Source organism: Lepeophtheirus salmonis, chromosome 13 (assembly GCF_016086655.4).
Source record: "Lepeophtheirus salmonis chromosome 13, UVic_Lsal_1.4, whole genome shotgun sequence".
Taxonomy (NCBI): domain Eukaryota; kingdom Metazoa; phylum Arthropoda; class Copepoda; order Siphonostomatoida; family Caligidae; genus Lepeophtheirus; species Lepeophtheirus salmonis.
The window spans coordinates 12527670-12545382 of NC_052143.2; the positions used below are offsets into that span (position 1 = coordinate 12527670).

General features: G+C 31.7%; 1 protein-coding gene across 5 annotated transcripts in view; it reads right to left on the reverse strand.

Annotated features, from left to right (window-relative positions):
• Window positions 1–363: 363 nt before the first annotated feature.
• Window positions 364–17713, reverse strand: part of LOC121127866 (uncharacterized) — a 30375-nt gene continuing 13025 nt past the window's right edge. The window contains exons 2-4 of one of the 5 annotated variants that reach the window (XM_071892846.1): window positions 14683–16032; window positions 1981–2148; window positions 364–1914 (exon numbers count right to left, since the gene is read on the reverse strand). In XM_071892846.1, coding sequence (XP_071748947.1) covers window positions 624–1914; window positions 1981–2148; window positions 14683–14717 — 1494 coding nt within the window. In that variant the 5' untranslated portion in view covers window positions 14718–16032 and the 3' untranslated portion in view covers window positions 364–623. Of the gene's footprint in view, window positions 1915–1980; window positions 2149–3331; window positions 3402–14682; window positions 16033–17713 lie in introns of all 5 variants that reach the window. The other 4 variants (XM_040723430.2, XM_040723429.2, XM_040723427.2 and 1 more) reach the window with 4 other exon arrangements.

The window sequence follows — 17713 nt, forward strand, 5'->3', positions numbered from 1 at the left end:
GCAACAGGATGTCTAACCTTTTTCTTTTCTTTTTTTTCTTTTTTCTATAATGCCAAATTTGGTTAATGACTTAACGACTTGCTAATTGATTTAAATCCGCAGTTTGTGAATCAATTTATTATATGCAGGATATTTGAATGCATCAGTGATCACAAGTAATGGTCTACCTTGTTTGCGTACATTGTATGCACATAATATTATACATTTAATGTAAAGTCAAAACTGTCAGGAACATTTGCCCATACAAGGACTTACAGGAAACGTGTAAGGATGTAAAGTGAGGGTAGATATTAGGTATATGGGCTAATTGAATATAGTACAGCATAAGTACAAACATAGTGAGGTTGTCAAAGAGAGAGATAATTTATACCCATTATTGTGTATTTGCTAATTATTTATCTTCTTACTAGTATTATTAAAAATATAGATGTATAAGTATAAATTATGGATTTTGTATGTAATTGCTTATAAGTAACATAGTAGGTATGTATCTATGGACTATTAAATCATAGAAAGAAAGGACACCAACAAAAAAAATGGAAAAAGCAAAATACGTCTAATAAAATAAAGGAGTACATAAAGTCTGTCTATTCAAAGGATGTCAATATTAATAGAAACGACAATTAGTTCCTTCGTCGAGAGAGTCTAGGGGAGAGGGAGTTTGCGTACTCCAAGGACGTAGGGAAACTGCACACATTTGGGATCATACCATGCGTTTCATCAGGAACTGGAAGCGTGGATCGTCGTTTTGAGAGATCATCTCCATGACTATTATTGAATCTTTGTTGAAAAATAGCCTTTTTGAATAGGTTTCGGACGTCTCCATCATTGTTAGAGAAAATGGATTTAGACTTTACTTCTAAATGTATGGGTTGATCCTCAAAGGAGGTAATGAGGAGTTGAGGACAACTAAAGGATCGGAGACGCCTCATCTTTTTCCCTGTACTATTGGTGCTATTAAAGTAATTGAACCCATTTCCACCAAAAGATTCGGTCTGTCCTGTTCCTCGGAAGGCGAGACGGATTTCTTTTCGGACTCTTCTGGATCGAAATGCGTAGAGTATTGGAGATAGTACTGGAGCTGAAGCAACAGAGATCATGCTGAGGGGTAATAGCCATGATGAAGTTGTTTTGGACGTGGCGGACACAATGAAATGCACAAAGAAGAATGGAACCCAAGTGATGCAGATGGCGTTTAGACTCAGAAGAATGATCTTTGCTGCTTTTCCTCCGTCTAGTGTGGACTCTGGATGGAGAATTAGATTGAGAGTGACTGCGGATGCATGTGTTATTTTGGTTTTCATGGAGGCTTTGAGTGTGTTATTGTTGCTGTTGTTATTATTATTGTTTGAAGAGGATGAGTCCTCTACGATGAGACAAGGGGAATTAGGTGTAAGGAGATTAATGTTATTGTTAGAGGCAGAAAGGCCATCAATAGATGAGTTTCTTCGAGTTCGAATCGTATTATCCCTTGCAGCTGTGAATATCCTTCGGTAGAAGATGATGAGACCCGATAGAGGAAATATGAAATTGAAAAGACAATTCAGAAAGTTTGGGGCTAAATCCAAGCGATCACTTTTACAACTTGACTCAAAGATTTTGATTTCGGATGTAAATGAAAAGGCGAGACCACACAAAAGTCCCCAGACCCAGGCAGAGGCACATAAAAGGACACAACGAATTCGATTTACTCGATTTGTGTACTTGAGAGGTGTAACAACTGCCATGTATTGATCCAGAGCTATTAGAAATTGTGAGTACATGGAGATGGCAGCAACTCCGACGGAAATAAAGGAAGAGAGGCCACAAATTATGGAGTCTGAGAGAGAGGAAGTAAGGAATATATCCAGGAAGAAAAGAGGATCCAGTACAAGAGTAGAAAAACAGTTAAGTACGATCAAATTCATCAATAACCTATAGGAAAATAATTGTTATAATTTCTTTATTAATTGAAAAAGATAATAAATAGCTGGAACTTACCTATTACTAATTTCCTTTCGGAAACTTCGCCGTCTTGCAAATACCACAAGGAGAATGGAATTGAGTATGATAGAGAGAATGAAGCATATAGAGAGGAGAATGACAAATGCGATGCGTTTTCCATTCGAAGAGAATTCATCGTCCTCATCTTGATCTTCAACTGAGCTGCTGAAATAAGAATAAAGGAAATATAACCAGTGACTTAAAAAAGGTCTAATAATTTAGCTCCCAATTCAAACAAATATGCTAAAAGTTACAAAATAAATTGGTACACATGTTTGTGTGTGTACGTAGGTATTTATATTAATACTATATATGTAGATATACAAGAATAAAAGAATGAAGGCTCTGTTGATAGCTACAAACACCTACAAATTATTATTATTATTTTTTCTAAATTAGATATTTAAATGATGGCAAATATGTGTGTTCTGCACACATATTTGAAAATCCTGATGATTGTTTTATTTATGAACTCAAGTGCAACATAGATACATACGTATGGGCTGTTTTTAGTAACAAGGTGTAGGAAATGTAGGTTGAAGGTGTTAGTAAAATACACTGTATATTTGAATCCCTTCTCATTTATGTATGTACATATTAGGTATATTACTTATAAAAAAAATTGTATAATGATACAATGATTTTATTAAAATACAAACTGATGAGAGATTTTTTTTTTGTGTATAGAATTAAATAGATCCCACTATTTTAAGAAAATTATATACTATGTATATTTTATATATATAATATACATAGAATTTCCCTCAATCAATATCAATTAACACAATAATATGTACATATTATACATAATTACAAAGGATGGAAAGTGTTTTGAGGTGAGGGAAATCAAATCATTTACATACATATGACATATTTATGTCTAAAAGGGGACTAAGTGTGATCCATTGACTTTTTTATATACATACAAGTGTTGGATTTCGATATGAAGATCCTGGACCGTTATTGTTTTTTGAAAGACTAAACTAATTCGGTCCAGATCCGTATCGTATTTGGTTGACTTAAAAAAATCGGTTCCTCAAAAAACCCTTAAAAATACATTTGTCAAAGAATAACAATACCTTATTAGGAAAAGGAAATTAGAATCAACCATTTAAAACTGCGGTCTGGACCGAAGCATTGGTACTGATTGGGCTACAAAAATCCCTTAAGACCGAACTGTGACCCAGTCTCAACACTAATGTATACATAGTATTTGCATGCATATTAGATCATTCAAATGAGAGTGTCAAGTAAACGACGGAATGTTTCTGTTCCGAAAAGAAGAGGAATGTTTAAAGACAAATTAGCAAAACGTGTTTACCAACCAATATATTTTTAATTGCTTAACTGTAACTCCTTGAATGAAGGTGAGAAAGAGGCGTACACCAGTGCGACGAACCAACCAACTCAATACATACCTCGTAAAAATTGATTGAATTTAACGCACAATTAAGATATGTCAAGCACATTTATGATGTTGTAAGTACCTTAAGTACAGCATATTACGACATACACATATTTTATTTATATTAATGGAAAATGCCACTTTAACAAATTGCATAACTAAGAATGACTATATTTCCAACTGTGATAGCCAAGGTGAATGACACTATGTACAATCTATAGCACATTTGTACAAATAGTTATAACATCTATTCTAGGTTAATCTTTTTCAAAGTTGGAAAATCTTTTATATACAAAAATACTATCATAATAACCCTTTATTAGAGTTTCCAAGGCTTTGTGTAAATTTATATACATTTGGTGTATGACAACTCTTAATTTTTTTAGTCTGAAGTTATAAATTATTAATTTTCACTCAAAAAAAAAAAAAAAAAATTTAAAAATCTTGAAAAACCTTCCGTACCTAAGATATATATATATATATATATACCAGTTATATACATTATATACGTACATCCAAATAATGATATATAGTATTTGTAGCTAATCAGATTTATTATTAGTATAAATATTTTTGATCTTAAGATATAGGGTATGTGCAAATAGATCCATTAAAATACATATCAAAAAATGATATATGGTTAAAATTTCATCAAATATGAAAAAAATAGAAAGTTTTGACGAATTTTATTTTGTACTTATAGCTACATTACGTATAAATATATTACTATGAGTACAATCTAAATAGCTCCTTTTAAAAAATCACTCTTTCAGAAGACTACATTTATAGTGGAAATAAAACGAAAATATTTATATTCCCCCTGCAGAACGATCTGTGGACCGTACTCTCCTTTATTACCTATCTTAGATGATTTTATTATTGTACCTAAAAGTTGTGTATAACAAACTATTTATTGCTCATAAAAGGTACTTAGAACCATTTGAGTAGGTAACATTAATAGTTTTTATACATAAATATAAATAAAAGTGGCTCCATCTATTTTTCAAAATCAATATTTGCAGGCAAGAGAAAAGATAATGAAATAAATTAATTTTTTATGCCAGGCGCTTATTACGTTTATTCATTATGGAGACATGTATATATATGTATAAATACATGCATCACTAATTCAATTGTGATTAGAAAATAAACACTACCTTGTTTATATATAAGAGGTTTTATTTAATCCATTCGTTCAGGTGCTTATATCTAGGTATGCTTATAAACTTGAAAAAGCAAATATATTTATGTCGGTAATGTTAAGTATTTAGAGGCATTTTTTCTGTAAAATGATAATAAGGGGTACATTGTATAAGCTTCACCTCACGTCATACTTTCTTTTTCTATTTTAAAATTGGAAAAAGTGAATAGTTGAAACTAAATCCTCACACTCCTATCAATAATAAGGAAATAACTTTGGGAATCGAAGAATATATTATTGGAGTACAAGGAGAGAATCTCAACTCAATCCATCACAACTGCTCTAAATAGGATAAAACAACCATTGGACTTTGTACTGTATATTTCTATTCATGTAAGTTTATCGTGTTTTTTTTTTCTGTTTCATGAGTTAATGGATTTGATGACATAAAAGTTCCTTTCTATTCCATTCATTCTCTAATTATACGGTAATGGTTCGGTAGATACAAGAAAAAATTCTACTGCTTTACTTAATGAGAGCTGCTGGCCTCATGCCTTAGTCCTCGGATGGTCTCCGAGTTACTCTACTTCTCCCAACCATAACAGATTAACTCACAAACTCTTCCACATAATGAGACGCTCCATTTACTTTTCTGATCCTCCAAAGTGCAAATTGTTCGAATATCTCGAAAAAGTTGACATCCCTTGCATACTACTCAAATAATATATTTCTTGCTTTGCAAAGTTATCTCCTTATTATTAAAAGGTTTTATATTTAAATTTCAACTATCCACTGTCTCAGTCTCTAAGTTAAAAAAGTATGAGGTGCGGAAAAACGCATAATAAGTACAAACATATTACCATACTAACATGCTCTATGGCTTAACCTGAAAATTTTCTCAAATCCAATTTTCAACAAAGCACTAAAAATATAAAGGCAAAGCAAAGTATGTAGAAAACCAATTTTTTTTAATGACCCTCTTTTCTATCATCATAACAATATGGAACTATAACTACGCACATATATGGAAACTTTTTTGCATTTTTTATGACAAACAAGTGCGTATATTTCAAATTGTGTGTCTAAATATTATATTCATATAACAATGCTTGAAATATATTTATATATATATTCATATACATTTCATATATGCATGAAAAACGCCAAATGTGAACTTTTTCAAATGAGAAAAAAAACAAAACAAATGTTACTTACTAAAATAAATAAATATATATTTTATTTTTAACGAGTAGTGCCCAAAAATAGACGAAGTTTATGAATATTTCTTGAGAATGATGCTCAATGGCCATTGTTTATTTAGGATAAGTAAATTTTAAAATATACTGGCAGCCGTCATAATTTGTTGTAATCATTTTGTTAAAAAAATGAATTCTTAAAAACTTCTGTTGACGTCAGAGGTGACTGTTACCAATTGCATCCAAATATAAATATGTAAAGACATAGAATGATGTTATTTTTATGGAATCTTGCAACATTTCTTTCAAAAATTTATTGGGAAAAACACCTGGAATTAAGTCCCCTGCTTATAGGACATAGGACCAAGTGACCATATGCAAGTTCCAAGAAAAAAAATTTCCAGACACATCTCATTTTATGATCTTAATTTACATTCTTTTTAGACATAGTGATTAGTATCAAATCTAGTGAAATAAGGGTATTAAAGTCCAAGTCAAAATCTATAAAAAAACTGCTCAAGTACAAGTCATTATGTGTCAGGTTTCCAAGTCTGGTAATTAGCTACTTCTTCTCAACTGTTGAGCTATTCTTCATTAAATAGTGTAGAATTATAATGAACTTCAAAAGAGATGATTCCTATTAAAAAATAGCAAAAACTGAAGTTGAAAAATACAATATAATCAAGTATGTTTGTGGAATATGGCCGTGATTCATAATTGATTTAGTTACACATCATTTTTAAGTAGTTTTGACCATTTCTTCTAAATTAGGGAAAAATGTCTTTAATAATTATTAATTACCAATTCTATGTTTCTTCGTCTATTGATGGGGTTTCAACACAAAAAGATAGATTTCTTATATTTTAATAATAATTTATTACTCTATACGTAAATATGTATATCTATATATAAATATGCAGGTATATGCATTTTAAGAAAGAAAAAAATAACATTCGATAAAAGAATGGATAGTTCAAGTCATTATAATATGCATAAAATGCAGTAACATCTTCTAGAACAATTGAATCATTTATGCTGATTCAAAAAACATATGTACATAATGAGTCTGTTCATACTACAACGTTTCTCAAACTCTGTGCTACTGGTCAATGGAGCTCCAGGTTAGTTGTAAAATTTTATATTGTTTAGATGAAAAACAAAATTTTTGGGCATCCATGTGTTTGGTAATCTCATTCATATGCCCAAAGATTACAAAAATTGAGAATCCCTACTCTACTTACTCACCATTTACAGAACGTTGGATCTAAAGAGCATTCTCCTATCATAAATATCAATTTATATATATATATATATATATGCGTACAATCATATTATATATTCCATGACCGTATTTGGGACACTCATCATGAAAAAGGAGTACTACGAAATTATTCAATGGGTCCGTAGAACTTTTCATATGCATAGATATTCTATGTTATTATAATATATGTATATAGATATAACTCACTTTTCTCTAGAACTCATTTAAGTATATGCTCTCCGCCATATTAAATGGGTATTTTAAGATGACTTGTTTATTACTTAATCCTGTATTGTACGTATGTGCCTAAAGGATGCATAATTACTCTGATATGCACCTTTGCGCCACTTAAAATACTTGTTAGAACCTTTTGAAATGCATGGATCATTTCAACTTTTTTCAATAATTTATAGCTCAATATACAATTAAAAGTTTCAAATTGGGGTTGCACACCTTCAAACTGCTATTATTAACAGTGATTCAAGGGTTTTTTTTTATCATGTAAGCATAATAGGAGTAGTGCACAAGAATTAATTTATTAATAACAAGCGGAAGAATTGAGGCATTATATGTATCTTAGTGACAAACTTATTTGCCAAATTGTAGGTCCTTGTAAGATAGCCAGGTAATGATTGACATTTGACCAACTATATTTTGTTTTAACAATAAAAAAATATTTTCAATGAAGTGCCAAGTTATGATGAAGTAATGAATAGAAATGAAGCATTCTCTTCTCTTCTTTATAAGTAGAGTTGACTATTTTGTAAAGGAAAAAGAATGCAAGGAGAAGGTGGGAGCGCCACATTTGGTGCTCCTAAATTAAAATTAAACTTATTGTAAATATCAGCTACCAGTTATCAGATTTTTTTTGGAAAAAAAAAAGAATTACTCCTTTAAAAAGGAGAACCATTTACATTTAAAATAGAAATACCTAGTGCAGGAAAATTATATTTAATTCATATATATATATGAATTATGCACTTTAAACATAATTTACATCAAAGATAGGCAATAATGCATACTTTAGGGAGGAAACTTAACAAAACAATGACCTATACAATAATGAAAAAAATAGGAAATAATATATGTTTTTAAACTTTGTATTTTCCTTAAAAAAAGTCAACTCTACTCATAACTGAGATACTCTGTACCAAAAATCATCAAATTCTGTGTTGGTCGAGTGTGTTTTATCTTTGTGTTATGTAGTATAAGCTTCAATTACAAAAGGAATACACTTATAATTCGATTTATCAGTTTCAAATTAGGGATGGAGTCATGAAGTTGTACACTGTGCAAAGAAGAACCTTTTAAGAGGACAAGGTTATTTCAAAATTATTTCAAATACTTTTAATTATAACTCCAAGATGATATGAACTAAGAAAAATTGCTTCAATGACTTTGTCAATTCAATGTTAAAATTTGATCATAAAAAAGGTATACTTCTCTTAATATTTTGTATTTAGTACTTGGAAAACTGCCCTGGGGAAAATTGCCAGTGGAAGATTACCCTGAAGAAAATTGCCAGGGAGAAAACTGCCCGTAGTTTGTTCAAACTTCATGATGAATAATAAGGCATTATAAATTATCTTAATATTATTTATGACAAATATCTAAACATATTTGTTTGTTCCATCCCCCCCAAGGGAGTACCTTCAAGTGTGAGTAATATTATTGCTATACAATTTCCTTGCAACTTTTTAAATTCAATCCGATCTTCTGAGAAATTGATGGAGAGGATTGGTAATGAGGGGGGGGGGATAAATACCTTAGGGCCTCTTAAAATATGATTGGATACCCTCCGCATTCGGATTGGCTCGGGGGTGGTGTGTGATTGCTAAAACCCCCCCCTAGTTCATCCAATACCTCCAAGGAATTCCTCTAATACAAAAAAAAAGTTCCAAACCATCGGATTACACGGGTACTTGAGGGTACTTCTGGATTCAAACAACTGCGAATTCATTCAATATATATTCAGTATTCCAATATATTTTAAGAGGCCTTAAGATATTTATTCCCTTCCGCTCCTACATTGCAATAATATTACTCACACTTGAAGGTATTCCCTTGGGGGACGGCATAAACAAATATGTTTAGATATTTGTCATAAATAATATTAGGCAAATTTTTACAGGGCAATTTACAGCACACGATGGACTGAATATATTTATATATAATAGTTAAATAAGTCTTCTAAAGACTTGCTCCAATATTGTTTAAGGTGATTAAATCATTTAAATGTAGCACATTGTTATGTAATTAGATGACATCATCATTTTGTTATTATACTTTGTAAATAATTAATGTGGCCAAACAAAGGGGCCCAAAAGGAAGTGGGACTAACATTTAATAGATAAAATATATTTTTAATAGGGATTTTCTCCTAAACTAATCTTCCAATTTTAATAAAAACCAATACAAAATGAAAGATTAAAAAAAGTATATTACATATTTTATTATTTTAATTCAATATAATCGCATTTGGTGTCAATGATGGTTCCAATCGACCTCAGAAATGGGAGCAGTTCTTGATGAGAGTCTATTTTAGCAGATTCTAGAATTCCTCCCGTATCCTGGACGTCAGCTCAGGTTTTGCGTTGCTGGAGGATCTGTTGTTGTGTCGCTCAACAGTGCCCATAAAATGAAGTCCACGGGTTTGAAGTCCAGTGAGCTTAGAGACCAAAAAATTTGTTCAAGAAGGTCAAAAATAAGTTTTAACAACCAGCTCAACGTTTTCTTTGCAGTCTGGGACTGCTTTTGATTTCTAATCACCTCCACAATCTTCCAGTTTTTTCTTGACGTTAAAGACAAAGGATATATAGAGGTTAAGAAGTTTGGCGTTAGTTTAAAAAATAAGATAATGTTGAGACTACAAACACATCTGGCTAGCCGCCAAAGTAACAAACAACGTCATACCTAAGCATGCACAGCTGTCGCAAGATCTTTGTTAAACAACGGTTGCACACTGTAGAAGGGAGTATATAAATATAAAAGATATTATATAATCTGGAAAAAGTTTGCCACAATATTCATACCTAATTTTTTTATACTGTTATATATGAAAGCTATTTTTAAGACAATTTTTTAAAAATTACATTATATAATCAAATAATTAACAAAAAAAAAAAAAAATTTTCCTCAAATATAGAAAATTAATTGAACAGATATGCTCTGCTTTGCTTAGGAGCACTATGGGCCTCGTTTTCCCGTCTGTAGTACTTATACCAGGAAGTAAATATGTATCAATTCCAAAATTTTGACATCATGTTCTTTGAAACAATTTTTGCTTAATCATTATCCTAGGTATCTACCATTGATGTCATCATCAGTACAATTTAGTCAAGTCTAAATTGATATTTATTTCAAACTACTATTAAACAAGACCTATATTTAATTTTAACTAGATAAGCTCAGTAGATAAATGAAAGTGCTTTACTATAACCTTTGTGAAATTTATGTCCTATAAACAGTGGTGGAACAGCATGACCTTCACAAAGGAAAAATATAGCATGTATACGACAGCATGAATTTTTTTTCTTTTGATTTGATGAGCCATGGAGTACTTTAGCTTGTTGCAAAACCTAATTTAAAGTCACATTCCTTTTTTAAAATTTTATATAAAGTCCTTCCCACTTATTTTTTTTTTAACTATGAATTGAACTAAACGACAATAAGTACTCTCAGTATATTCTATTTCTTTAATTTTGCTAATATATCGGTATATGGTATGAATCAGGGATCACTATATTTAGAGCCCCTGCTGACATGTTTTAATTTACTCCTGAATGATCTTTTACTCACTAGATGGCTCTTAAGTTGAATCAATGATACTTTTTAAATACCTTTTCATGACCATAAGCAAGGTGTTTTTTTTTTTATTTTTGCAAAAGAACATATTTTTCACTCAATTCAGTCAAATGGTATCAATTCACACAATTTGTATCTTACGGTCATATTAAAATGCCGTAATAACCTTACTGGAAACCTTTTAAGATTGCAGGAAGCAAGAGTTAATTTTATTATAAGTACCTAGAGTGAACTTTTTTTTTTTTTTAAATACATACTTTGACTCAATTGATTTTATATTGTTCCCAAGAGGAATATTCCAATCTTGTTTTGTTGTATTAAAAATATGTATATATTTTAATTTTCCTTATTTTTTTAAAATAATTTGCATCCCTCTAACCTATGGCAGCTCATAAAAAAATCATCGCAGGGGAGACCCTTGACTCTGTGGCCCCTCCCACTCCTGCTACTTTAAAATTCGGGAGGTTTTAAAAGACCGATACCATATCCCAATTAAAGAATCTTTCATGTGGGCTTTTATTCAACGATCCCTAAAGAAAAGTACGTTTTTCTAACAGAGATGGATTATATAAGATCCCCAATTGCCATACGCCACATTTTAACAAAGCATTGATAATATATTATAACTTATTTTATGGCAGTCCAAAATCCATTTTCACATATGTATATGTGTATTCAGGACACATCAATATAAAAATGAGCTTGTTTATACATATTACATTAATAATTACACCACTCAAAGTGTTCCCTTCAGTTACTTAGATCAATACACTCCAGAGGAGCAAAAAGGGTTCGAGTACTTTCAAGAGCAATTGAAAAGATACTCAATTAGGTGACACTTAGGTACCTACTACATATGTAAATAAGTGGTTTATCATGGTACAAATATTAACTCTAAATATCCACAAATATCTAACTAACTATTCAAACACAGTGTGCACAAGCTATCTGTTCCCCGAAAAGTTATTTTTTAAACGCAATTTACTCTCCAACCAGTTATCATATTAAAAATATAAATTTTGTTTAATAAAATCACCTCCAGCCTCAATTGCAGTATCTATACAAGGGCGAAAGCGCGAGCAGGCCTTCGCCACTTTGTCCCTTAGCAAAAACTGGAATTCCTTCTTGATCCAAATGATAAGTTTGTTCTTGTTATTATAGGGGTTTGGTCTTTCAATCGCACCCCATACAAAAAAAATCCGGATTTAGATCCTTTGAGTTTGGAGGCCAAAGTCCAGCGAGATGAATTCGTCAAAATTGTCTTGGAGTCATTTGAGACTCAGCTTGCATTGTTGTTACCTCAAAATCACCTTAGGAGGCCTGAAATTCCCTCTTAACCTTGCAAACGAACGTCTGACTGAGTTCCAAAGTTCGAACAAGTGTTTTGTTGTCGCTTCTGGGCGGTTTTCTGTAAGGATTACAACCGATTGTAATGTAGCATATAATGTACAATACTACAAAAAAAAAATCCTTGTAAATTTGACCTATAAATTCGTCAAAAGTAACGTCTCTATAAATTTGGAAAGTTATAAAATGTTTCCCCTCCCTTTCATTCACTGAATTAAGTCATTTTTGAAACTCGATACTTTAATGATGCCAGCTTCAAGGTTTTGTTAGGGCTACGTACATATGTTTTCATTTTTAAAGTAATATATGAATGTACAATGTACACACACACACACACAAATCCAGGCCTTTAGGAGTAATGACATAAAAATAAATAGTTTTTAGTCCATAAAAGAACAATCTCTACACACTATCTAGTATCCATGTATGTGTATATAGATAATCTAATATTGAAACGGCAATCAACTCCCATCTCTCTCTCTCTCCATCTCAACAACACCCTAATTCCTTCAACAAAAATATAGTACTAATCAATATAACAATCATCATCTTCTACTATGTAGAATGTATACGTAGCTAGAGAGTTAAGCACAAATAAGCATGCATCAATTGAGTATTGATCAAATAAAATTCCAAGCATTCCAAGTCATTTGAAAATAAGAAGAAGAAGAGTAGGAGGGATGAATGCCTTGCAAATGAGAAGAAGACAAAGTTCGACCGATCCCTTCTTCACTTTTTGTTGACGATCATAGACTCAAAGCCGTAAGGGATAAGTGATAACTTTAATTACTCTATATATCCAAATATTTTGTAAGCCTTTGTATTCATTGGGTGATTGTTGTAGGTTCTAGAAGATATTCGGTCATTTATAATTGTCAATAGAGAGTTTTACGTGGGTGAGATGTATGATGAATAATACGATATTATAATAAATATATAGGTAGATATTCCCATATGAATGTAAGAGTGGTTCTTTGCCGCTTCTTTACTCAAGGACGTACTCATAAATTCTGATGATGGCGATTGAAGAAAGAGGAGGCGAAGGAGGAGTAGGCAATGGAGGAGGGTGGACAATTACGAAACGTGAAATCCCCATAATTTACGTCATTCAAAAAGTTATGTTTCAAAAAGGACATCATATACTATGTAGTACCGAGTACTTAGTCACTCTGTCAATTTATTATTACATATATAATATGTACATAAGTGAGTAAGGAAACCATATTTATAACTACATCAGAGATGTACCTATGTATGTGTTTTGAAGTCTCATCTACAAGTAATAATAACAACAATACCGGATCACCTTGACTAATATTTATATATCTATGGTGCACAACAATATTAGTTTATTTATACCAATTTTTTAAAGAAAAAAAATAGAATGGGGGAGATTTACCTACATTTTTTTCATTAAATTGCCAAATTTCCCAGTATGTAACGTAAACTTTGACCAATATGAGGAGATTTCAAAATCGAAATACTTGTTTTTTTTAACGCTAAATCAAACTTTATTCATGTGCCAATGTTAGTACATGTTATAGGGCAACTCATTTTAGTGTACATAATGTCCGGACGTTTAAAAAAAATCTGTCCGGTTTGCTTACTAAAAATCGGTTATAATATAAAGTTTAATTAAAATATAAAATATCATTAATACAAAAATCAATTCCAAAATATTAACCTCCTGCCCCTTAAGCCAAGTAACTTCTTTCAAAATATGGTCGCTGTAACATTTTATGTACCTGTAGTATCTTGATTTTAGAAGGTGACTAGATACATACATACATATTCAGGGGCAATGCTGCCAATTCTAAGGTGAGTTGGACCCAATATTAGAGGAAAGACATACTACAGTGAAGACAACAATATCATGCAACTTTTCCTTCTATTGTTTTCTAAAATTTTGAGGTAGGGCTAATAACCTCCCGAAAGTTGTCAAATGTCTCAATGATGACAACTTTATGTCCAAGAGTCCTAACTCGAACCGTCATGTTACAAAAATTATCTATATTAAATATTAGTTTGTTAGTAGGTATAAAAATTATTTGATTATTAAAAAGATGTAATACATCTTCATTGAATCCTTACTTTGATTTTTCAAAGATAAATAAAATATAAATGCATGATATATATTTTTTAAATTGCCGATATCTAATATATTTAAGTTTTCACGTAAGAAAAGTACTTAGGCTAGAAAGAAAAAGAAATAAACACAAATGAACGTTTGAATAATTATTCCCTAAATCTTTTTAACCTAAACCAAGATGGAAATTTGAAAAAAAAAGTTAACAACTGATCAATGACCTCTCATAGATATAGATTCTATGTGATTTAATTTGTTATTTTTGACAGTTTATAAATTAATGTACAAAAAAATCATATACATATACTACAAAAAAAATCACAAACAAATGTTTTGTGACTAACCGGAAATAATTAAGCAATAATATTTAATTTTGTATACATTTAAATATCTTAAACAATTTTGTTAATATAATGTACTAAAACGGTATTAAGTATTATTAATCTTGAATATGACTACCTTAGGCAGCAACTACGGCTTCCAGTTGGATACATAATTTGCTAGAGGTTCTTTTAATGTGGGCCTCTGACATGACTGATATTGCCCATTGAGAGAGTCCTGTAAGGCTTCAGAATTTGAGTGTCAGATGTTGTAGGTCTTTCGACTCTACTTGCCTCTAGATATTATAATCCAGGGGATTCAAATCTGGTGATTGGGTGAGCTTATGACACTACCAGCCTCTTTGATGCATCTTGACATTGTGGACCTTGATACATTGATGTCCTTAGCTATCTCCGTCATGGAGAGATCCGGTGGCTCTTAAAAGGCTTTGAATACATCTCCAGTAGTCAATTTTCTTGTACGACTTCTCCTGGGGGCTTCTTTGAGATCCTAACCCTTATCCAGGCACTCCTTGAAGCGGTAGATGGGTGCCTTTATGCCATATTTAATAGCAATAAATGCTTTCGGAACATTCAAGTGACAAGCAAGGCTGCAATCTATCGTCTTTGTTGTTCTTGCGACATGATAATAAACTCTAATGTTGGGAACTTTATGCAAACAAAAAGAGTATACTTTGGGCTCTCTGCAGAAGGACAAAAGATCAACTTGTTGTATTAAATTTTAAAACTTGTCTCAAAACTTGTGAACTTCCCGGTATTTGAATAATAATTTTAAGTGAGCATTATCTTTTTTTAAGTATATGGTGTAAGTATGCATATTTATTATATTATCAATTTCCATACATATAGGATTCGATAAAATTACAAAAGTAGCAGTAACGTAACAAAATAACTTTGTTGTCAAATCACTATAAGTTATGAATCTGCTAGTATGTAAAAAATGGCTGAAGTTTGAAATTTGGAATTGGAACTTTTTATTAATACTCTTACTAGCTATAGTTTTCTAGATACATAAAACCTTGAGATCCAGGAGGCTTAGTCTCCCTCCCCCTTTCTACAATCTCTGACTATGATTTAGGAATGTCCTAACGTTCAAGAAGATAAGAAAGGGTTTCGATATTTTATCCTACCTATAAATATTATTTATTGTGATTATTGCCAGTTTGAAAGGAGTCAGTGTTTTTTTTCACCGCCCCTTAAAGTTTTTCTATGGCCGTGGACACTTCTAGCCTTTCTTTAGTTCCTGTGCCTCTCTTCACAGTATTGAGGTGGGGAAATCTTTCGTAAACTTGATCAGTAATGATATTATTTGCCTAGTTTTATGGCCAAGACTATATGTAGTTATTGTTGTCTTCAAAGAAAAGCAAAGATTTACTTTATTTGCCCTGATTTTGTTTGTGACGCTGATGGTGAGCCGAGATCAGGATTTCGAAGAGTCGAGGCTAAGATGAGACCAAAACCAATTGACCTGTTTCGAAAACTATATTACTAACTTGTACTTTCGACACATAGTGAAGCATTCTAAAAAGTATTAAACATTTTAAAAATCTCTAACTATAACAGCTGAAGAAAAAAGTGGTTTATGTTTGATATACTTAAATATACATTTTGTACATGTATTTTAACAGATACCTACAGATTTATGAATATAGTTTAGAAAATAAGCATCCTATTTCCTCTATACCTTCTACAAGACCATTAATAAAAAACTTTATATTTATTTATATATATAGTTTCCTTTCCAATCAAGTTTATTGATAATAAATTGGAAGATTAATAAACGAGCAAGAAGGATGCATTGTACTAATACCTACGCCAAATAAGGAACATGGGCAGTAGAAAAATTATCGGCCGCTAACCATACAAAACTGCATTTACAAAATCTTTTCATATGTGCTATTTAACAAAATAAATAAATTAACCCCTTCACCCTTCCCAATATAGATCCTATATTAAAATCTTTATTCAACATTAGGATAGATAAAATTATTCCAGGCATTCAGAAGGATGATATAATTCCAAGTGCCGAAACTATCCAAAGTAATTCAAAAAGTATCTGTTATGCTGAAGACTTAACATTGGTCTTTCGTGGCGGCCATCTCGTCATTATTGAATAATTAAGAGGACCATGAGGGTTCTTCTTAATTTTTCTACTGTTTCTGGTCTGCCAATGAGCACTGAAAAAACCAGAAAACTCAGTCCATTTGAGAATATAATAGAAAATGAATGACCAAACTTCCGAATCACAAAGGATATTAAGCTCCTTGGGACCTGGGTTAGAAAGTCTGGATACCAATACAACGAAAATGAAATATAAAAGGATTGATAAGGCCTGTTCCTTCTTTAATAAATTTAACCTCAACATGTGGGATAAAATCATTAAATGGAACACATACATTTTACCAAAAGTGTTGCACCTCCTAAGAGTTACTCCTACATACAGTAAGAAAATCTTCCAAAAATTTATTGAAATCCAAAATACATTCCTTCATATGAGAAATAGAAAAAATGGCTTCCTGGCCCACTAAAGAGTGGGGGGGGGATACCCATGATTAATATATCTGAAATGTGAAAAATAGTTAACTTCTACTGGGTGAGGAAAATATGGACGGGCTAAGAGCCCTGGTGCTTCATTTTTAACCATCTTCTTAAAGAAAAAAGAATATATTTTATAAATAAATCACAGCCGAGCTACAATGTAGTCCTTGATAAACTTTCTCAATACTCCAAGGGTATGAAACGGCGGAGTGAGGGCCATTTGGAATTTGTTTCAAAACTTGAATTCTCCCTGGGCTGAGAATTGCCTATACAGGAACGTTTTAATTTCCCTGAAGTATGTACAGTTCCTTCCGATAGCACTGCTGAGGTACATTGGTCAACTTCACTGATAAACCAAATGGCTCAGCTTTCCTTTAAGAAAAGACTCTTTCTAAGCCCGAAAGGCATATAATTCCATCCAGCTCGAAAGCTCTACGTTACAAGTTAGAGGACTTTCCAGACAAACACATTAGACTCCTTTAGCTCTTACTTACTAAGAAGAGGAATCACCACAGAAGAGGTGATTATAAAGTATCCGAATAATAAAAACCGATTGCTCACATCCTCAGAAGAAGGGTTCAAATACCACCTGTTGTCTCGAAAGCTGGAGG